The sequence below is a fragment of the Galeopterus variegatus genome, unplaced genomic scaffold (genome assembly GCF_000696425.1).
Source record: "Galeopterus variegatus unplaced genomic scaffold, G_variegatus-3.0.2 Scaffold2839, whole genome shotgun sequence".
Lineage (NCBI taxonomy): Eukaryota > Metazoa > Chordata > Mammalia > Dermoptera > Cynocephalidae > Galeopterus > Galeopterus variegatus.
This window is the reverse complement of record NW_007728950.1, coordinates 122,167-144,654: the sequence shown is the minus strand read 5'-3', so window position 1 is coordinate 144,654 and position 22,488 is coordinate 122,167. Positions and strand designations below refer to the sequence as shown.

The 22,488-nt window shown below is 55.0% G+C and overlaps 1 protein-coding gene and 1 long non-coding RNA gene across 2 annotated transcripts; one reads left to right on the top strand and one right to left on the bottom strand.

Annotated features, from left to right (window-relative positions):
* The first annotated feature begins 1,310 nt into the window (after nucleotides 1-1,310).
* Nucleotides 1,311-18,909, top strand: LOC103599062 (type I inositol 1,4,5-trisphosphate 5-phosphatase-like). Its single transcript, XM_008583149.1, has 7 exons — nucleotides 1,311-1,391; nucleotides 2,247-2,333; nucleotides 2,572-2,645; nucleotides 13,093-13,204; nucleotides 16,357-16,425; nucleotides 17,305-17,341; nucleotides 17,482-18,909. The coding sequence occupies exons 1-7, from the start codon at nucleotides 1,311-1,313 to the stop codon at nucleotides 17,529-17,531; spliced, it is 510 nt and encodes a 169-aa protein (XP_008581371.1). The 3' UTR covers nucleotides 17,532-18,909.
* A 1,421-nt stretch (nucleotides 18,910-20,330) lies between these two features.
* LOC103599060 lies at nucleotides 20,331-22,022 on the bottom strand. Its single transcript, XR_551260.1, has 2 exons — nucleotides 21,660-22,022; nucleotides 20,331-20,617 (listed from the first exon to the last, which is right to left on the bottom strand). It is a non-coding gene; the product is annotated as an uncharacterized LOC103599060 (long non-coding RNA).
* Between the last annotated feature and the right edge of the window lie 466 nt (nucleotides 22,023-22,488).

Genomic DNA, 22,488 nt, shown 5'->3' with positions numbered 1-22,488 from the left:
CGGGGGTGGGGAGGTCTTGCGCCTCTGGGGGTGGAGGTGGGGCGGTCTCAGTCCTCTGGGGGCGGGGGTGGGGAGGTCTCGGGCCTCTGGGGACGGGGGCAGGGAGGTCTCGCACAGACTCACTGTATCCACGGGGCTTCCCTTCTTCAAAGGTCTCAGTGAATGATGTGGCAGGAAGAGAAGATTTGACAGCACTGGGGATGGTGAAGGCTGGCACTCTGGCCATCTTGACTTTGTGTCATGAGAGTCAGGGAAGCTGCTGTTGGTCCTTTTTGTCAAATGTACCCATCGGCTGTGGCCTTCTGACTCAGCAGTTCCCCTTAGATACTTGTAAAGTCTGGTTCCCGATCTCACGCAGGCCAGCAGCTACAGGCCAAGCACGCTGTGAGCACCTCTCATCTATCGCAGCGGCCAAAACCACGTCAGTACCCACTGAAGTACCCCACTAGTGCACAGCCCACCCACATCAGCACAAGGGCCCTGCCCCCGCCTGGTACCCCATAGACCTTCCCTTCCTCATCTCTCCACCAAGACACCAGTGGGACTCACGCTGGGATCAGGACTATTCTGTCACTGATGTGGGAAGGCCATGAATTCAAGCTCCAGATGATCCAGATGTGACACGTTTAATAGGCCTCCATGTGTAAATGTAAGTGTATCTATACGTATATGCATACATACAGACACACGGGTACGCTCATAGTGCACGCTAAAGTGCACTCGTACATGCAGACACTCGGGTACGCTCATAGTGCATGCTAAAGTGCACTCGTACATGCAGACACTCGGGTACGCTCATAGTGCACGCTAAAGTGCACTCGTACATGTAGACACACGGGTACGCTCATAGTGCACGCTAAAGTGCACTCGTACATGCAGACACTCGGGTACGCTCATAGTGCATGCTAAAGTGCACTCGTATATGCAGACACTCGGGTACGCTCATAGTGCATACACGCAAGTGCACTCGTACATGCAGACACTCGGGTACGCTCATAGTGCATACACGCAAGTGCACTCGTACAGACACATGCACTCATGCACAGCAGACACATATACACTCATAGTGCACATGCACAAGTAGATTCATACATGCTGACACACGTGTAAGTGCAGGATTGGTCCAGAGCCACATACGTGCTTTGCCCTTGAAGGTGGGATGTCTCTTCCGAGGCTTCTGCTCCATCCTGCCACATTGAGGGGCTGACTTGGGGCCTGTTCCTGAAGAGGCTGGCCCTGGAGTGAGTCTCTCCCTTGCTGTGGACCTTGAGCCTCATCTTGGTGTGGAGGCAGCAGGGCCATTGGGTGTCATGAAAATCGAGCTGCCTGTGCCTCCCCTGTGGGGTCCCCCCAGCCTGGTGGCCATGAGGGGCAGCACGGAGGGGGGTGAGGTTTGCCTTTGGGGTCTTCCCCCCCATGGGCTCCAGGCCCCACCCTCTGTGTCTGAGCTTCACCAGCTAGAGTCTGAGGCTTGCTGTGACTCAAGTGTGAGTGTCCAGGGCGTCCTGGGTGTCAGACTGGAGCAAGGCAGCTGGGTTTGAAGTTGCCCCATGTGTGCAGAAGGTAGCTTTGGTTTGTCCCTACCGTCCTGTTGTGCAGTCACTTGCCAACATCATAAACATGACTATTTCTGGTGGAGATTTTGGCTGTTTCCCTGTGACCTGACCCCGATCTGGCCCTGATCACACCAAGTTCTGGCCTGGTGAGGAACAGTCAGGGGGCCTGGTACAGGAGGTGCAGGTAGCAGCCTGATACATGGGTAATTACTGCGTACACGAGGCTGCTAATTGCACGTTTCAGGAATGATGGATGAGCTGGCAGGACAGAGTGAGGACATGGTGTGCTTTTGAGGGGAGCCCCTGTGCAGTGCCATGCTCCGGCGCCGCTGTGGGATGGAACATGATTAGCGAAGGCATATCCCGCAGGGTGCACATGGTGGCCACTCAGAGTTGCGGCCTGTGGGCTGGGGCACGATGCCCTCTCGGGGCTTGTCTCCGGAGAGTCCTCAGGGCTGAGGCTGTTGCTGCCTCTTTCCTGCCCACACTGCTGCCAGAGTCTCACCTGTGTGCACACTTGGGCCACTTCTTTGACCTACTCATGCAAAGTCAACATTACTTGCTCTGTGAGTAACTTTAGGCTGTGGGCACAGCAGGAGCTGTGTCCCTTCTGCTGAGAAGGCACGCCCCCTCGCTAGAGAGGAGAGGCTCCGAGAGGACTGCTGAGGCAACGGTGTCCTGTGTCCACAGTCTGCCGTGTCCACAGCAGTGCGGCCCGAGGGTGTGGGTGCGTATCAGGTCATCACCAGAAAAGGGGCCCCCTGCATGTGTCTCCAGGTGAGCAGAGCTTGTCAATGCAGGTTCCACTGCCAGAAGCACCACAGCTGGACACTGGAGCCTGGTGGGCACCCACCGGTCTTTCTGGTGATGTGGTGGTCTGGGTAGGGCAGATGTCACACCGAATGCTTGAGCTGTGCATGTTTCCAGGAAGTTATGAGTGGCCCAGCTGCATACAGATCTCCGTGCGCTGGTGAGGAAACATGAAGTGACTGTGTTTTCTTCTTCCTTTCTTTAGCTCCTGGAATTTGACAAAGAGTTATCTGTCTTTAAGGACAGGCTGTGTGAACTGGACATCTCGTTCCCCCCCAGGTAAGAAATACTCTGCTAGCTGGATAAACCAGGTAATGTTTCCAATGTCCTCACCTCCATTGCATCGGCACGTCTCTGTGTGTGTGCCTGTATGTGCCTCTGTGTGTTGTGCCCCTGTGTACACTTGTGTGTGTGCTGTGTGCCTGTGTGTACATGTGTGCCTGTATGTGCCTCTTTGTTGTGCCTCTGTGTACACGTATGTCTGTGTGTGCATTTGTGCACATGTACGCCTTGTGTGTTTCTGTGTGCACGTGTGTGCATGTGTGGATGCACGTGTGTTGTCTGTGTTGATGTGTGTGTTGTGTCTGTGTGTGTTGTGTGTCTGCGTATGTACGCCTTGTGTGTTTCTGTGTGCACGTGTGTGCATGTGTGGATGCACTGTGTTGTCTGTGTTGATGATAATTCTGTCCTCATCTTTTCTCCACCTGTGGTGAGAGTCTCAACCCCAGGCTTCCGGGGTTATTGCTCTCCCACTGTGCAGGACACACCCAGTGCCCCTCCTCCATTTGGTTCTACTGTATTTTAAAAACTGAGTTCGTGGGGCCATCAAGTAGAGCTCCCAGCCTCCCAATGGGCTCCCCTTGGGGTTTGGAGAGCCATTCCAAACCGGAAATGGCACAGGCAGAAGTGTAGGCTGGGGAAGAGCAATGGCACTAGAAATGGTGGTTGTGTGATTTGCCCAGATATGTGCTCTGACTGCACCAAAATAGATGATCTGGTGCATACATGTGCATGCAGGATGTGTGCACATCTGTGTGGGTGTGTGCATTCTGCATGTGCATGGGCATGTGAATGGGTGTGCTCACTTGTGTGCATGTGTGTCCATGTGTGCATTGAATGGGTTTGAGTGTGTGCAGGATGTGAGTGGATTATGGGCTACTTGTGCACACACATGTAGTACATGGGTGTACATGCATGTTTGCAGTGTGTCCACATATGCATTTGTGTGTGTGCATATGTCATGTGGGTGTACATGTTATGTATGCAGAACTGGTGCAAACATGCATGGTTATGTGTACACATGTAAACATGTGTGCACATGTGCATGGGTATGTGCACTGTGGTGTGTAAGCATTGCATGGATGTGTGCATGAGTATGCAGGTGGCATCACACAGGTGTGGGTACATGTGTGCACAAGGTGTATGTGTGTATGTATATGAGGGTATGCACACACATGAGTAGGTGTGTGCACACATATGCACGTGCATCCGTGGGGGAGCACTTTTGTGCACTTTACACAGCTGCCAGCATAGAGCTCTCTCTCACTGTTGGAAGTGGTTGGGGACTTCAACCTGCAGGCGGAATTTGCCCCTCCCACTGAGCAGGGTGCAGACGCTGCCTGAGAGAGCTTGGTGACATGGGCTTTCCTGCAGCCCTGCTCTGTGTGCTGAGAGGTGGCACCATGGGCTGAGACTAGAAAGTGACAGAGCACTTTGGTGTGCAGGGGAGGTTTTCAAATGAGTCAGGAGGAGCTGCCTGGAAGGCGGCAGTGACTCGAGGCACTCTGGCCTCTATGAACTCCTTCCTGTCCTGTGCTGCTGCCGGTGACCCCTCACCCAGAGTGTGCCATCTGCCTGTGGGGAGGCTGGCTGGCACTCCATCGCTGCACGCCACGGGCTGGTGCAGAAAGCCCCAGGACAACCTCAGGGCCTGTGCTGCGTGGGTCTGAGGTCTGACTGTTGGATGTGTGGGCTGCCCTGGTGCACCCCAGAGAACCATCATGCCCCAGTGGTCAAGCGGCCTTCATCTCCAGGGCTGGCCCCCCACCTTGTGGTCAGGTGCCCTACAGCTCTCTTTCAGAAGATAAGCTTTGCACAAGGGTTCTGGGCTGAAGTTTGCTGCAGAAGACAGTGTCCCCTTTAGAAGAGGTCGAGGTGGCAGAGCCTCTGCCTGGGCTTTGTTCTTACACGTGCCCCCAGAAACCAAGTGTGAGGCCTCCTGGCCTAGCCAGGGAGTAGCTGGCAGCCCCCACTCAGAACAAGGCTGTTTCCTGGGCACCTGTCCACACGTCAGAGTGTGACTCCATGTTCCACGTGCACTGGGGGCCGGCCTCTGTGTAGTCTGGAGGACACAGCCCTGCGCTGGCTGGGGAGGTCCCTCTGCTGGAGTGGTGCCCCTGTCCTGGATGACTGCTCAGTGTGAGTGCCTGGAGGGGATCTGGTGCTAGCTGCCAGGGCATCCTCAGGGCAGTGCCCTCTACACTGGCTGCTTCCTCAGCCCTGAGACTGGGACTCACCAGGCATGTTTTCGTTCTGTGAAAACGGACCTCCACTACCCGGGCTGTTTCCCTCCCAGCCAAGAGGTCTGGACAGAGTGTCCCTGTCTCAGGGGTGGTCCTCCCTCACACTCTGGCCACTCTGGGGCTTTCCAGAAGACATGTCCAAGGCCGGGCCCGCAGCCCATGTGTGCCTCAGTGTGGCACAGGCAGGGCACCATGCCAGCCTGTTTGCTCCTTCCAGCAGGTCTTGCGGGGCAGGCAGGGTGCAGGGACGCCTTGGGCCTCTCTTCTTTTGCTCCTGGTTTTCAGAATCTGTCTGTATTTTTGATCATGAGGGAGAAGTGCAAAGTGCCCAAGCAGCGGCTGCTTGTGCCTCTGCAGGCCCCATGGTGGGGGCGAGCGCACGTCCCCATGGAGTGGCTCGAGTGGGCAGTGTGCACTCCAGGGCAGAGTCCCGGGGGTCCGTATCCACCACATCTCCGCAGTGGCAGCCCCTGGAGACACTGCTTTCGCTGACAGGCCTCGGGATGGGAGTGGTCGGGGTTTTCCTCAGCACAGCTCTTTGTCTCTGTTCTCCGTGGACTCAGAGAACCTCACTCCTGATGGGTGTGACTTCATCCACTTGTCGTTTTGCTGGAAAAGATGCTGATATTTCCAACATTCACGGAACCTTCAATTCTTGTTCTCAACTCCAGGCAGTTGTTTGTAGTCCTCCCTAGGGACAGCCACAAAAGTGACCTGTTTCCAGGGCAGTTGGGAGGGGAGCGGAGCGGATGGGAGGGTGGCTGGACAGACCCCTGGCTGCTGCTGCCTCCACCACAAAGACCCTCCAGACCCCACCCCTGCACTCTGAGAGGGCACCTGCCAACCCCACCAGGCCAGGGACAGCACCTGGGGCTCAGGCTGAGTGGGGGCCACTGGTGCTATCTGGCATTTGCACACCCTTGTAAGTGTGTTAAAGCTCTAAGTGCTGCTCAGCAGCATCGGTGGACAGAGGGCTTGGTGGGGGCATGGGCCCTGCCCATGTGGCTTCTCTGTGGAAACTAGCAGCTGTGGGTAAGGCAGGCGCATGGCATCTAGCCTCTGAAGTGCACGAGGTGGGCATAAGCCCGTCACCTTGTCCTAGTGCCCCACTCCCCAGGCCCAGGGCCCTTGGGTCAGGGACAGATGGTCCTGTACACCAGCCCTCGACAGCAGCCTCAACAGCTCCCGCTTGTCAACGCAGATGTGGGCTGTTCCCCTAGGATAGCAGCCACAAGGGGGAGCGATTCAGAACACCCCGAAGGTGACCACGGAAGCCTCTGTCTTTCTATGCCCCCAGCTAGAAGTGAGTTTCTGACTGTTATGTTGAGAGCTGCCGTCAGCGTTACAGTGCAGAGGTGGAGTGCAGATCGGGCTGTAGCGCTGCCTTGGCACCATCGTGGGGCAGCAGCTGCTCCCAGCGTCCCCCCGGGCAGCAAAGGTGCAGCGAGGAGGTGTGTTTCAGAACCAGCGTCCAGGTCCCCACGTGCCTGTTGCCTGCCCCTCGTGGCCTGTCGCCCCCTGCAGAATGTCACCGTTTCCTCTGGGTGCCTGAGCCTTCACGCCCAAACCCCACCGTCTCCCCAGGACCCCCTCTGAAGCCTCACATGACCGAAGCCAGAGAACTCAACATTCCCAGCAGGTCACGCCGGCCGTGGAGACACGGCCTCTCTGCGCCATACACCGGCTTCTGTAGTGGCCGAGGCCGAGCGGCTCCTGCATCTGCACGTGCTGTGTGTCCTCTGCCCAGGTGTCCTTGGGCCCCGCTCGTGGCTCATCTCACCGTGTGAACTCTTCACAGGTTGAAAATGATGCCTGTTTCCCTTGTCTCATCGAGGCTCACTTTAAATAATAGCAAAGTGTCTGTGAACAGCTTTAAGTCGTGAGGTGACTGAACCTTTCCATTTTTTAAGGACAAAAACCTTAGTAATTAATGTCCAACCATCACACAGCTGACATTTAACGTCTTGGGGACAGTCATGGGAGTTGTGGCTTGGGCCTATTTGGGCTCAGCAGCCCTTTATGCTCTTAAAAGTATCAAGGGCCCCAAAGAGGTTTCATTTTTGTGGGTCATATCAATAGTTACCTTAAATTTTTAAATATTTATTCTTTTAAAAATAATAAGAAAGCCGTTACAGGTTAACATAAATAACGTTTTTATGAAAAAATATTTTCCAAACAAAAAACACTTTGTGAGAAGAGTGGCAAGTTTAGCTTCACAGATGACGTGGGGTCTGGTCCCCTGCCGCCATGGCTTAGTTGAAGTGGCAGAGCCACGCTGGCCTCACGCACAGATGTGTGCTGGGAAGGGGCGTTGTAGCTGCTTCTCTGCAGGTCGTGGCAGCCCCACTCCACACCGGCTTGCAGCGTGGACTCTGAAACCGTGTCCGTGACCATCAGCTCCTGGCACTGGGAGCACAGTTTCGGCCCCCAGAGTGGGCTGGTGGCAGTGCTTTGGACATCCTGGGCCACTGTGCAGGCAGGGTCTGGTGTCGGCACATCCCACTCCCGGCGCAGACAGCACCTTTGTCAGGACACCCTGATCTCAGCAGAGGAGTCTGTGGGTGGGGTCTTGTCAGGCTCATGGGCGAATACATTTTCCAAACTTGTAGTTTTTTCTTGAAAGCTTAAATTTTGTCGCCAGCAGCAAATACTGCTAGTTGTGTACCCGAAGAGGCAGGCCCATCCGCCCCTCAGGAGAAAGTGCCGGTCAGCTACCACGTCTGAGTAACCACGGCTTTGCCTGTCAGTCTTTCTACCAAAAACTGCTGTGGGTGAAGATGAGCGGCCGTGTTGCTGCCAGCGGGAACGCAGAGGCCGTGCCACCCCTCGGGGTGGGGCAGGACGCTTCCTGGACGCCCCTGCTCATCCCACCGAATCCTAAAAATCTGACTTCCCAGGCTCAAGCTTCAATACAGGTAACACTTGTACTGCTCACCGGGGACACTTGTGGTGGATCCGGCTTCCTTTGGCTGTGAGCACGAAGCTGCCCGGCCCCACCAGGCCACTGCCCAGGCCCCGCTCAGGTGCCGCAGCCTCACTGCCGTGACTGTCACCCATCAGCACAGGGTCCACACCATGAAGATGGCAGATAATATCTTAGTGTTGTTATGAATGTAGTCTTACCTTACAGACCCCCCCTGAAAATGTCCAGGATGCCCCCAGGAGTCCACATACTACATTCCAAGAACTAGCCCTGAACTGGAAATAACCAAAATGCCCACAAGCGGTGGAAAGGGTCCCCAGCATGGGAACGGAATGCCGCACAGCAGTGAACAGCAACCAGTTCCGCCATTCGGAGCACACAGCTCTGAGTCGATCTGGAGTCGCAGTGCGCGAGAGCAGCGCAGACACAGAAGAGCACAGCCCGCGGCTCCATTCCGCGCGGGTCCTGGCTGGCCAGACCGGCCAGCCGCGGGGTTGGAGCCACCATCGCAGCCTTCGCAGATGTGGCTTCCTGCTGGGGTCAGCCACGTGGGCGTGATCACTTGGCAGGCAGCCCTTCCACGTGTGCACTCTGCCTGTGTGTGTCGCACTTACCTATGAAGTTTACTGATAAAATAGAAAAACATAGAAGCCCGGTATCGACCCATGAAAACTTGCCCAAGTATCTGACTTACTCAGAGGAAGTCAAGTGGGGAGAACCGCTCCTTCCCAAAGACGGGTTGGCTCTCAGCTTGGGAAAGGAGTGTGACTGTTGAGCAAATTAATTACAGAATGAGATCAAGTCTTAGCGTTTGAAAAAGACAGAAGCACAAATAACACTGGGATGAACTGCCCTGGACAAGTCCAGCCAGAGAGGTTGTCTCTCTCTACTGGGCACGTTTATGGTCACGCACCGCACGGTGGATGTGTTGGTCAACTGCAGACACGTGTATGATGGTGGCCCCTGAGATGACGCCGTGTGTGCTGTGCAGCCTCGGCGTGTGGTCGGCTGCACCCTCCAGGTTTGTGCGGGTGCGCTCGTGATGCTCGCACAGGATGGGTCGCCTAGCGACACATTTTTCAGAATGTGTCAAGCGACGCATGCCTGTGTTTTAAAATTAAGGATTAGGAGGGCCTTTTCAACCTTTTTGTGGGCCATACTTTAAAGTTCTCCTGCATGTAGACTTGTATCTAAAATGTAATAATAATTATATATGTAAAATTAGCTCAAGAAGGATGAGATCTCCGTTTGCCAAGCCCGGGTGCTCAGGCAGGGTGCAAGGGTGTCGTCTGACTGGGCACAGCCCATGCACACCCCAGGGCGGGCGCTACAGACGAGCAGTCAGGAACCACCAGCCCTGGTCACCCCAGGGCAAGTGGGGCGCTGTCGGCAGCCCCCCGGGACGCACTCGGAGGACGTTCCCGCTGCCGAGTTCTGCTCCACAGTTCAGCGCTGCCATGTTCTCACGGTCCAGCTCTTCTTCTGTGATCGTAGTTTTCCCTTTCTCAGGAATTTCAGTAGCAGCCGGTGTCTTTGAGACCAGGTGTTGAAGCCACTGTTGTCTGCCGTGACGTCAGCCCTCACATGAGCGTAGAAATGTTTTCAATGACACGCTTTTGGGCGGGCTCCGGTCAAGACCGTTATTCTCTGTGACATACTCCATGCTGGGTGTGTCTGCAGTGGCCATGTCACTGTCACAATGCAGCATGGTAATTGGGAACAGCTAGTGTTTTACCAGGTGAGAGTGCCGGAGGGGCTTCCTGCCCTCGTGCCACGGGAGGGGTGGGCCAGACACTCTGCTGTTTCTCCTGTCCTCCGAGAACAGCACTTGGGGGACTCATGTAAACGTGCTTGCCTGGGGTTCAGGAAGGGCCAAGAAACACAGTAAAGACCCACCCACCCCATTTCCTCTGGGCCTTTCCCGAGCCCGTGGGATCCCCACCTGCCCAGCCCTGCCCTGCGCAGACACACACAGTACGGCTTTGTGCTCTGTGCTGATCGGCTGCGCTGTGTGCGGCCTGGCCCGCTGGATCCTAAGCCTTGTCAGCAGGGCAGTCGGCTGGGCCAGGCCATGGGCAAACAGTTGGCCAGAGAGACTGGCAGAGGGCCGCTGCCCACATCCTGAGGGAGGCTGCGAGGCGTGAGCCCAGGTGGCAACTGCTACTGTTATCACCACTGCCGCGATTGTGCCATCACTCCCTGGGCTGCGTGGGGCAGAGGACTGCCTGTCCGGGACCCCACCCTGCCCAGGTTTGCTTTCAGATAAGTCTGCGTGCACAGCAGTCTGCATCAATCATTGCAGACAGCACCGCCTCGTCCTGTGGGCAGAGGAGGGAGCAGGACTGAGGGTGTCTACCCTGACCCGTCTGAAACCTCATGTGCTTTCTCTTCATTCATTAGGGGCCATGGGGAGCGCCCCCAGGCTGCAGAGGTGAGGGCACTGCCCCCGACAGGCCCCACCATCCGCCCTGTGGACACTCCATGACAGCCAGGATCTGTCCTGATCCCGGAGGCACCAAGGGCACGCAGGGCCCGGACTCCCTTCTCAGTGCAGACTGGGGCCAAAGGGCTGTTCTGGAAGCCACAACCGTGCTGGCTGTCCCTGTTCCTGCCTGTTACTCATCACTGGAGCCCAGTCTGTCTGCGCAGCGACAGATCCTGTCCCCGTGGGCAGAGGGCGGTGCTCTTGGCCCACCGTGCTGCCGGCCTCTCTGGGTGCCGCGAGGGCATCGGGCGGTGCAGGCCCTCACACTGTGAGGTTGCGTGCAGAGCGAGAGCCCATTGTTCACGGGCTTATCTCAGAGCTGCCCTTAGTGTGCTGTTGCAAAGCAGAACCCGGGGTTCACGTGAACTCTGGTCCTGGGTGCATCCCGTGGGGGTCTGTGGAGTCATGGTGCAGCCTCAGGAGACCCTGACCAGCGGGTGCTTGGGATGGGAGGATTCTGACATGGGTATGAAATGGTGTTTTCTAGAGGCACGTAGATTCAACCCTGTTTCCTTCCTAAGTGGCATCTCGAGTGATGATTTTAAAGCCAGGCCTTGTAAAGCCCTATGGGGCCATGTGTTAGCCGCACACAACCTTCGTCTGAATATAGCACCAGGCCCAGGGCACAGCGGCAGGGACAGAGTCATTTGGGTGACGCGACCTCACCAGCCGCAGGTGGGATGCTCCCTCCTGGCTTACACATTCGACACAGAAAAGCCAGCCGGAGGGCGCTCTAACGTAGAGCAAGTAGCTGCTGCTCGGCAGCTGCGAGAAGCAGGCGGTGGGTGCGAGCGGTTTTCACGGAGATGCCCTGCCGCACTTGAGCTGAGCTGGCGAGAGGTCACAGGTTTCTCTGAGTAAATGTGTCCTGCACCTGACCATAGCCAAGAACGTCCTTCAACACAGCCGCTCAGAGAAACACAGAAATTCACACCGTGCAAACCGCCCGGCCCAGCGCCTGGCGACAGCTCTGCAGCTGCGGCCACCCCCACCCCAGCCTCCAGCCCACCTGGCTCCCTGGCCCTGTCAGTCCCGCCAAGTGTGACTCGGCATGTCTCATCCTTTGGAAGCGTGGGGTGGGCATGTGTGGGCCCCGACCCCACAGCTGGCATGGGTCCCACTGCAGGGCCCATCCCTCGATTGTCCTTACTGGAACGTGTCCACGGCAGGGCTGGTCCCAGCTGGGGCCGTTCGCTGCCTTCATAAGCCACTGATGGGATGGGGTGAGCCACGCCGTGTGGAAATAGGGTAGGACACTGGCTTACCACTTTCCCCGAAAAAAATGTGCAGGGTATTTAGTTTTCCATACTCTTTAAAAATATAACGTTGTTACAAGTGGGAGCTACAGAGATTTTGAGTCTCTAATCGGGTGAAGCAGTGATACCCTGTGCAAGGCTAGGGTCAGAGTCAGGGCTTCTGGTAAAAGCGTGTCGCTCCCTCCGGAGGACAGGGAGGACTGAGAACTCCCAGTCAGGCAGAAAACATGTGCTGCGTGTCACCGCCATTTTTAGACATTAGGCCTCACCCTGGGCCTGAGAGCAGAGGGAGAGGGGCCCCTCCCAGAGGCCTCCAGAGTCACACCCAACAGGTGCTGATGACGGGATCATCCTGGTAAAGCAGCGGCAGTCTTCCGTTCCCGCTAGGCCCGTGGGAATCCCCGGCAGGGAATGAGGTGCGGTTCTCAACGCACGCTTTGTGGCATCCTGTAGTTAACCTAAAAACACGTTAGACTTTTACAAGGAAAACTCCTGGACTCTGCTGAAGGCCAGTGTGTGGAGCAGCAGATACTCCGCACTGGGACCGCCGCCCAGTCAAGGGGCCCGTCTGGGGGTGGGCCCTTCAGTCTTAACCAAGATGGCGGGTCAGGGTTGGCCCAGGGGGAAGTGTGCTCCAGACACGGGAGGGGGTGGGTGACTGCGGCTGGGAGGCTGGAGGGGTCAGGAGGAGCCAGATCAGGCCCACTTACTGTGGCCCGCCCTGCTGTGTGCGTCAGGAGAGCCGGGGATGGCACTGCAGGTGCAACGAGGCCAGTGCAGGGCAGTGTGGTCACCCAGGGCAGGGACAACAGCCCCCCAGGACGATGCAGGATGTTGGCACATCCCCACCTGTTTCTGCTTATGTGGTCTCGCTGGCTGGTCAAGGCTGGGTGGCTAGAGCTCTGTTTCATGGACCCACAGAGGAAACGGGCAGGGTCTGGAGGGCAGTGAGCTAGGGACAGTCACCCACAGGACCCCACAGTCATGGCCTGAGCACCTGAACACACTTCCCAAAATAGGAACTGCATTTGGAGCAGGTTGAGGGGGAGACACAGCCTGAGCTATCTGTAGACCACGCTGCACACTGAATTCACCTGCATCTACAGGCATTTCAAGCAATGAACGGTCTGAGTCACGGGGCTGTGGGGAGGGCAGAGGGGACAGCTGAACTGGGCGCGTGAGCATTGCAGGGGCCAGGACACCTGACGCCGCTTCTTCCCATGCAGGTTTCCACTGTACTTTAAACCACGTTGAGAAAACAAAGCTTAATAGATGATCGCATTTTTTTAAAGGAATGATTTATCTGAAGATACTGTGCTCAAACTAAAACTTAGTTTCACATAAAAACTAAGTTTGATGTAAAGACTTAAATTGTGCATTTGGTTTTATGCTCTAGAAACTTCTGTGCCAGTGTTCTTTCCCTGGGTAGCACTGGCCATGCTGAGATGCATCAGGAGAGAGTCCACACAGCCTTCCCAGGGGAGCGCGGAGGACGGTTGGGCGTGGTGCTGGCTGACCCTTTGCCCTTGTGTCTCTGCAGCTACCCATACAGCGAGGACTCCAGCCAGGGTGAGCAGTACATGAACACCCGGTGCCCCGCCTGGTGTGACCGCATCCTCATGTCCCCATCTGCCAAGGAGCTGGTGCTGAAGGTAAGTGTGAGCCACTGGGACCAGCCACTCGGAGGGACGCAGGGTCCCAGGTCAGCATCCAGCCTGGTCCCTGGGGGGCCGGGCTGCCCAGTTGAGGGGTGCTCCCAGGTGAAGCCCTGACCTCACTTGTGGAGAGCTGAACCTACATGCTCGGTCACGTCCCAGCCGTGCTCAGGCCCGAGGGGCTCCCATGAGTCCCCAGTGTCTTTTTGAGTTTGAAACACTGGTCATCAGGTAGTGTTTAAAAATCATAGTTTATTGGATCCTGGGAATTAAATGTGCTCTTGTCCATAAAAGAGCTCGTAGGCTCTCACGCATGGGAGAAATATCTGTAGTTATTTATTAAGTTGTAAACCAGAGCCAGGTTCATACTTGGGCTTGTTGAGTTAAAAATGAATGGGCAACACTTTCAGGAGATAATGTGGTACACTGGGTGTTAGGAAATGTTCAGATTTCGCATGATTTTCCAGGGTTTTTCATTTTTTCACACTTTAATATAAAAGTGTTTTCAAAAGAATCAGTATCTAAATTGATTTTTGTCAACCGTCAGTGAAAAAATATAATAATGGAACGTGAGTTTATGCCGATGCTGTGTCACAGCCACGGGTCTCTGACCTTGCTGTGGGTTGGTGGCTGAGGAGGGAGTAGACCCTGGCAGCGCACAGTGGGCCTGGGGCCTTGTGGGCTGTGCCCCGAGTCCCCACTGCCCAGGCCCAGATCAGTGGCTGGAGCCCCTCCACCCAGCCCCCAACCTCACTATGTTGCTGTTAGGGTCACCCTGGCTGCCCCCATCTGTGTTCCTGTGCCTGGGCCCCTCACCCACTGCCCAGGCCCAGATCAGTGGCTGGAGCCCCTCCACCCAGCCCCCAACCTCACTATGGTGCTGTTAGGGTCACCCTGGCTGCCCCCATCTGTGTTCCTGTGCCTGGGCCCCTCAGAAAGCCCTGAACTGCCACATCATCCCTGGGGACAGTCAGAGGGATCCCAGTCAGGAAGGGTTGAGCCCCAAAGGTGCTCCCCGGGTGTCACACCACCCCAAACCCCCCATGCCCTGATGGCCTGTGAGGTGCCTCCCCTGCTCAGTGGGTGGCCCTGCCGCCTCTTCAGCGCAGGCTGTCTCCCTGGGCCCGGGCTCCTTGCTGCCTTTCCCCATGCCCTTGAGCACCCTGGGCACAGTGCTGCTTGGTGCCTGGCCATGGGGGAGGAACCTGCCAGGCGGGGGGCCTGGGCTGGAAAAGGGGGCCCCTTGGCCAGAAGCCCCTGGGGTCTGCAGCAAGCTTGGCTCTGGCGCTGTCGGGGCAGGGGCAGTCTTGGCAGCCCTACCTTCTGGCCTCATTGGCAGACACCCTGTCACCCCTGGCCCATCACTAAGGAAGGCCACTTGGGGCCACTTCCTTACTGAGGCCTCCTTGAACAGAGCCATGTCTGGACACTGGAACCGGAGCCAGCCCTGGGCACCTGTCTGGCCTGGGCTTGCTCATGGGCTCCAAGGAGATAACAGTGTAGACGTGAGGCCTGCGGTGGAGTCACCAGAGCTCATAGCTGCTGGCTCTGAGCACAGGGCATGCAGGGGGACATGGAGTAGGGCTGCTGGCCAGAGCAGGAGCTTCCAGGGATAGAGAAGAGACAGACAGCAGCTACTGGGATATGTCTCGTCACAAAAACTGCATTTTGCAGTGAACTCCTGGAGACAGCATACGGCTTAGAATGGCCGGTAGAAGCTGGCAGGATCCAAGCTCCCCCCTGCACCGCGCTGCCGTGGGGGGGGCATTAGCAGGGACGGCGGCATTTTCACCTGCTCTGTGCTCGCTCGTGTCTACTCGGCTACTTTGCATCCACAGTGGGAGACAGCTCTGCTTTCAGTGAGGCTGACGACCAAGCACACCTGGTGCCGGCCACTGAATGGGGGCTGGAGTCTGGACAGGCCTCCCCCCCGGGCTGCCCAGCAGGGTGGGCACCATGGGCCCAGCAGACGGGCCCTGAGCAGCTTCCGCAGCCTCATCCATCACGCCACACACCGCCACCTCGCCATCACGCTCCGTTCTGCTTCCCCAGCCCTAAAACATGAGAGGTGGCTGGGGCGCAGCGGAGCACTGCTCGGAGCCTTGGTGACGAATGCTCAGCGAGCCGTGCCTGCGTCCTGCTGCGCCCGCTGTCATCTGTTTATCTGTCCAAAGATTATGCAGTTGGAAATCCACAATTTTATGCTGCCTTTGTAAATTGCCACGCTGCATTTGATGAATGTTTCACCACTTTGCGGAGGCAGCGACATGCTTGTGGAAGATTGGAAAGTGCTCACGCGTACAGTGCCGAGGGTTGTGTTTTTATACTTTCTGGCAGGCGAACATGCTGGAAAGTAAATCTGACCTTAAGCTTCCTACTGCATTAAAGATAATTCAGTTGTAACTTTATAGTCTCGGATACCTCAGCTGCAGATGTAAAATTCCAGCCCAGTCAGGGCTGACTGATGACCAGCAACAAACCCTTTGTGGTTGCACCCAAAATAAAGGCATCTCCGGAGCCCGCGCGGCTGCGGGCAGTGAGGAAGTGTGTGCACGCGGGGCTCATTAATATGCGCAGATTGCTTTGTGTAGTGGCGTGGAATTCAGTGTCCTCTGTTCTCCTTTGAACAGAGAGTTCTGGGTTACAAGAACAAGCTGTCAGAAACACATGTACACAGGGAAGAAGGGAAATAGATGAGCTACTTCGATCGGGGGCACACTTGAAGAAAAACTTCTAAGTTGTACTAACTGCGGTGACGAGGGAGGCCCCTATGCCCTCCCCTCCCAGGTCCAGAGCACGTGCAGTCAGGGACCTGTCACCCCAGCCCCCGGGGAGCCTTGGTCTTTCTAGAAGTACGATCCCTCTCAGCCAGAAGATCCGGCCAAGGTGCTGAGCTGCTGCCAGAACCACAGAACCTTCCCCATGGGCTGGCCACACTCTCTGAGGGGTGGCAGTGCATGGACAGCTCTGCACCAGCCAGAGCCCCGCGGGGAGTGGGTGGGGCGGGCAACGGTGGTTCATTCACAGGGATGTCCCCACCCACCTCTCTGCTCCCCAGGAAACCCCCAAGTCCTGCCTGTCACCTCCCAAGCGGGACCCTGGGGTGTCCCCAGCCTCTCTACACCAGCCCCTGTGTTTGCTTTTTCCAGTCGGAGAGCGAGGAGAAGGTTGTCACCTACGACCACATCGGGCCCAACGTCTGCATGGGAGACCACAAGGTGACGTACTCTGCGTCGTGTGCAGGGCCAGGCCAGTGCTGGACGGCCATTGGGTGGGCAGTGAGTGGCCCTTTCTGCATCCTCAGCCCTGTCTCCCTAGTCCAGCTTCACAGAGTTAAGCCAAGTTGGTCTGTTTTTATTTAATTTTAGTAAAATACCAAAAGAAAGCTAGGCAGGAAGAAGGCAGAAATGACCAGTCACAATAGAATAAGATACATAATTTTACTGTTTGTAAAAAAAAAAAATGGTTCCTCTGTACCTGATTTTTTCTGGAGGCCGTTTCTGAGTATGCATTTGAAGTATTTTAGTGGCCTTCTCCTGCCAGGCTTGTGCAGGCTTGTGGAAGGTGAACACTACGGACTCCGCGTGTCAGGGGAAGGCACGGTGACTTACACTGACTGCATCTCAAGTGCGGCAGCCAGGTGTCCTCAGGGAAGGGTTAGGCCAGCTGACAGATCACGTCTCATTTTCAGCCAAATTAAGTGAATTCAGTTCCTCACATTCGAGGCCTCTGACCGTGACCACTGCCGCGATGCGGGGGGTGGGCCTGAGGGCAGGTCCCCCTCCCTTCCCACTTTACTTGGGGCTTGTTTAGCCGTTCTTCACATCAGTTTTTGCATCAGATGTATCTGGAAACAGCGCCTTCCTCACCGAGCAGGAGGGCGCAGTCCCGAGCCTCCACGGCTGCCCGTCCCAGCCGCGCTAGCGAGCGCGCATGGGACCGTGCAAGCATTGCCTGCGTTGGCCACCGACTCCCTGGACCAGGCTCGAGGCTGCCCTTGTGACATGTGGGGGTCTGGGGGTCCCAGCGGAGGCGGCGGGCGCAGGGCTGTGCCCCCTGCATGCGTGGGGCTGACCCCTCCTCTTCTCCCGCTGCAGCCCGTGTTCCTGGCCTTCCGAATCGCGCCTGGGGCAGGTAAACCTCATGCACATGTGCACAAGTGTTGTGTCGTGCAGTGACGTGGTGGTAAATATGACTCCTTCCCTTCAGCTCACCTTTTCTGCAGCTTTTCCTGGTGTGTTTGTTCCTTTAACAAATTGCTAATTCCATGGCAGGGAAGCGGTGCCAGCGAAGCGAGAGGATCCTTCGCCAGACCGCCCTGTAGCAGTTATTGAAACACGTACCCTTGACAGCTACGTCGGAAACCCACCCGCTAGACGGCCGGCCCCACACTTCGCTTCAGCCTCCGGACCACTCCGGAAAAGCCTCACATACCTCACTGTCTTGTCTGTTCATGTGACATTAAGTAGAACTATTGGGTTTTTTCGAATAAGTCACAGTCCTGTTGCCAAAACTCTAATAGACAGCAAAGAGATTCTGTATTTTAGATTCCACGGTTTTTGGTTTTTGATGATTGTCAGTGCAGGAGCTTCTCCAGCATAGAAACCCCACAGGTGGCCACCGTTCTCCTGCCAGGCAGAAGGGGCTGGGGGCCAAGGCGGGGGCTCCCTTGGCCGTGCCAACAGGCAGCATGGCCACCCCAGCATGGCGAGGACGCCGTTCACCCTGATGCTCCCCACCCCCCCATTTACTCTACTGCCATGTTACATGGTTTTTGAATCACACGCAGCTGCTTTCCATTTTTATATATATAAATATATATAAATATATACTTAAAAAAATAATTTATAAATCTTACCAAAACTTATGCTAAATATACTTTCCAGTATGAATGCACGGGAGTGTCATAGCAGATAGAATTGGAGTCTGAGGGTTTAGTTATGTGTAAGTCAGCACACAAATTCATAAAACTAGTATGACCCAGCGGTGCCATCACGGGTGAAGACCGGCCTGCAGCACGTCAGTACTAGCGGTTGGCGACTCCTGTGCCTTTTCTCTGTGTGATATTAAGAATTGAATGTGAAGTTTATAGCTAGTCTGGGTGTACTTTTTAAGAATTTTGTAAACCGTTTTGTCTGTCTTTTGTTACCGTTTTATGGTGCCAAGTATTCTACATTAAAACAATAGTATCATGGGAGAAATAGAAATAGCCTAGTCTTCTTCCAGTAGAAATTGCTTTTAACACGGGCTGTATATAAAAAACATTAAAGAGAAGCAAAACTGTACATTTCCTGGTTGCTCTGCTACAACCTACATAATAACCTTGCTGCAAATATTTTTCTCCTAGCACTAAGTACAGCATTAAAAGGTGATTAGAGAGTCTGTTGATGAAACACAAATGTATGTTTTATTGATTTACTTTAGAACACTACAGAGTTCCTGGACTGGGGAAAGGCATCAGATCGATCTTTCTTTTTTGTATAAATCACTACCATTGCAAGTGATTTGGTGTCCACTTGCCGAATCTGTGTTCTGACGGCATGGTCGGGTCTGTGTAGACGCTGTGGTCTCTGCTGTCAGCGCGCCACATCGCAGTCCCCAGGGCGAGTTTGCTGAGCGGGTTTCAGCTGTGGGTCGTCCCGAAGGCCTTTAGAAGTGACTGCTCTGGTTCCTAAGCAATAAAATCGATCCTGGTGAAAACAGTTTGGAGTCCGCTTTGTTTTCCCTCCTTTCCATTTTCCTGTCACCTTTGACATGCTAAGCAGTGGGAATGTCTTCCTTTGTACCCTGTTACTTGAGATCAAGCTCATTCGAAATCCTGGGATTTCACCGTATCCCATATTGTTACAAAACACCAAGCCGCTAGCTTGGTGCAGAAAAATAATCTTTTGTACTTTTTACTGCAGTAAAAAAAGATTTATCCCTCAACGTTTTTAATGGGATTATATAAACGATTTGCTTTCTTTCTTCCAAAGTTTGAAACTGGAAATTCCTTAGCTTTAAAACTGGAAATTTAACTTTAAGCTTTAAAGCTGGAAAGTCCTCTTCCTTGAGAATGGTTCCTCACAGAAACAGCACTGCTCCCCTTTAGAGACAGTTTTCAAATCAGTGGTGCAGTCACATGGCAAAAAACAAACAAACAAAAAAACCCAAACAAATCTTGAGCCTTTTTCATTATTCTTTAACATTTTCAAAAATGACTCCAAAAGAAATCTAACATTGGTCATATAATCGTTTGCTTTTAATTTTTGAAACTGAGCTGTAACTCAGGAGCGCGGACCCAGGAAGTCTGCGAGCGGAGCGGGTGGGTTTCTGTTCGCGGGATCGTGGTGAGAGGGGCCGCTGGGGACGGTCCTTCACCGTTCTCCTGCCAGGCAGAAGGGGCTGGGGGCCAAGGCGGGGGCTCCCTTGGCCGTGCCAACAGGCAGCATGGCCACCCCAGCATGGCGAGGACGCCGTTCACCCTGATGCTCCCCACCCCCCCATTTACTCTACTGCCATGTTACATGGTTTTTGAATCACACGCAGCTGCTTTCCATTTTTATATATATAAATATATATAAATATATACTTAAAAAAATAATTTATAAATCTTACCAAAACTTATGCTAAATATACTTTCCAGTATGAATGCACGGGAGTGTCATAGCAGATAGAATTGGAGTCTGAGGGTTTAGTTATGTGTAAGTCAGCACACAAATTCATAAAACTAGTATGACCCAGCAGTGCCATCACGGGTGAAGACCGGCCTGCAGCACGTCAGTACTAGCGGTTGGCGACTCCTGTGCCTTTTCTCTGTGTGATATTAAGAATTGAATGTGAAGTTTATAGCTAGTCTGGGTGTACTTTTTAAGAATTTTGTAAACCGTTTTGTCTGTCTTTTGTTACCGTTTTATGGTGCCAAGTATTCTACATTAAAACAATAGTATCATGGGAGAAATAGAAATAGCCTAGTCTTCTTCCAGTAGAAATTGCTTTTAACACGGGCTGTATATAAAAAACATTAAAGAGAAGCAAAACTGTACATTTCCTGGTTGCTCTGCTACAACCTACATAATAACCTTGCTGCAAATATTTTTCTCCTAGCACTAAGTACAGCATTAAAAGGTGATTAGAGAGTCTGTTGATGAAACACAAATGTATGTTTTATTGATTTACTTTAGAACACTACAGAGTTCCTGGACTGGGGAAAGGCATCAGATCGATCTTTCTTTTTTGTATAAATCACTACCATTGCAAGTGATTTGGTGTCCACTTGCCGAATCTGTGTTCTGACGGCATGGTCGGGTCTGTGTAGACGCTGTGGTCTCTGCTGTCAGCGCGCCACATCGCAGTCCCCAGGGCGAGTTTGCTGAGCGGGTTTCAGCTGTGGGTCGTCCCGAAGGCCTTTAGAAGTGACTGCTCTGGTTCCTAAGCAATAAAATCGATCCTGGTGAAAACAGTTTGGAGTCCGCTTTGTTTTCCCTCCTTTCCATTTTCCTGTCACCTTTGACATGCTAAGCAGTGGGAATGTCTTCCTTTGTACCCTGTTACTTGAGATCAAGCTCATTCGAAATCCTGGGATTTCACCGTATCCCATATTGTTACAAAACACCAAGCCGCTAGCTTGGTGCAGAAAAATAATCTTTTGTACTTTTTACTGCAGTAAAAAAAGATTTATCCCTCAACGTTTTTAATGGGATTATATAAACGATTTGCTTTCTTTCTTCCAAAGTTTGAAACTGGAAATTCCTTAGCTTTAAAACTGGAAATTTAACTTTAAGCTTTAAAGCTGGAAAGTCCTCTTCCTTGAGAATGGTTCCTCACAGAAACAGCACTGCTCCCCTTTAGAGACAGTTTTCAAATCAGTGGTGCAGTCACATGGCAAAAAACAAACAAACAAAAAAACCCAAACAAATCTTGAGCCTTTTTCATTATTCTTTAACATTTTCAAAAATGACTCCAAAAGAAATCTAACATTGGTCATATAATCGTTTGCTTTTAATTTTTGAAACTGAGCTGTAACTCAGGAGCGCGGACCCAGGAAGTCTGCGAGCGGAGCGGGTGGGTTTCTGTTCGCGGGATCGTGGTGAGAGGGGCCGCTGGGGACGGTCCTTGCCGCTTTGGCCGTCCCCGGCTCAGGCGAGGAGCTCTGCTCTGACGTCGAGCGAGCTGGGCCTGGAGTGACCCCCAGTGACGGCCCTGCCCCCAGCGCACGGCGCGCCCCGCACTCCCAAGAAACCAGCGCGGCCGAGGAAGAGCCCTCGGGAAGCGCACGGTCGCCGTCCGTGCACACGTGCGCGCTGTCCCTGGGCGGGCACCCTTGGGTGCGTAAAACAGTACCCTCTGACCCTGGGACATTTCAGTGGTGGCGGCAGGGCCACGGTGCACGCGGCTGTCAGGCCGAACCGCACTGGACATGCTCGGCCCCCGGGCCCCGCGTGCGTCCGAGTCCGCCCCGCTCGCGCCCTACCTGCTGCGCCGCCGGGCCCCGTGGGCTCCGCCTCGCGCTCCTGCTCCCGCGGCGCTCGCGGCGGCTCCGTCCCGTGCGCGCCGGGCTCGCTGTCTCCTCGCTCCGGGAGCTGCCGCTGCCGCAGCCCCGCACTGGGGCGAGCGACAACGGGAACCGGAATCCATCGCGCTCCGCCGCCGCCGTGCCCGACCCGCACGAGGCGAAGGCTGGACGGGGACAGGGACCGCGAGGGACCGCCCTGCCGCCCGCCCGCAGGGGCCTCGCCCCGGGTTCGATGCGGAAGAAACGCGCTGCAGCCTCGGGAGCCTCGGCTCCGCCGGGGACGTGTCAAATAATTTATTGGTTACACACAGCGGTTCCGCCCGGTGACTTACTGTGCGACACACACACCCCGCGCCGCCGCGTCCTCACGAGGCGTCCCCCGCGCCACCGCCGCCGCACGGGCTGACCAGCGCCAGGTTCGACGGCCGGTGCCTCTTGAGCAGCCGCGAGATCTTCTCGTCGTCCGAGTTGGGGTCCAGGGGCCGGTTGTACTCGTCGTCGTCTGCGTCCGAGCCGCCCACCTTCAGTTTCTCGGCGTCCGAGTCCTGCTTCTTCTTGGCCGACGCCATCTCCGCCGCGGGAGGTGACCCGAGCTCGGCGCAGCTCCTCGGGCCCACGACCTCGCACACAGGCCGTGCTCCCGCGAACCCGAAACCGGGCCGGGAGAATAGGGACCTCCCGGTCTCAGGGCCCCAATGGGTTCAGGGCCATGACACGGGCAGCGGGCAGATGTGGAGCCCGTGGGGACCTAACGTCTTTCTCCGGATACAGAGCGCCCCTCACCCCT

Excerpts from the sequence above, each read along its gene's own strand:
- LOC103599062 (XM_008583149.1), top strand. The coding sequence starts at position 1,311 with ATGAAAATCGAGCTGCCTGTGCCTCCCCTGTGGGGTCCCCCCAGCCTG. Across the intron at positions 2,334-2,571 it reads CCCCCTGCATGTGTCTCCAG|CTCCTGGAATTTGACAAAGA; the intron begins GTGAGCAGAGCT and ends TCCTTTCTTTAG. Across the intron at positions 16,426-17,304 it reads TCTGCATGGGAGACCACAAG|CCCGTGTTCCTGGCCTTCCG; the intron begins GTGACGTACTCT and ends CTCCCGCTGCAG.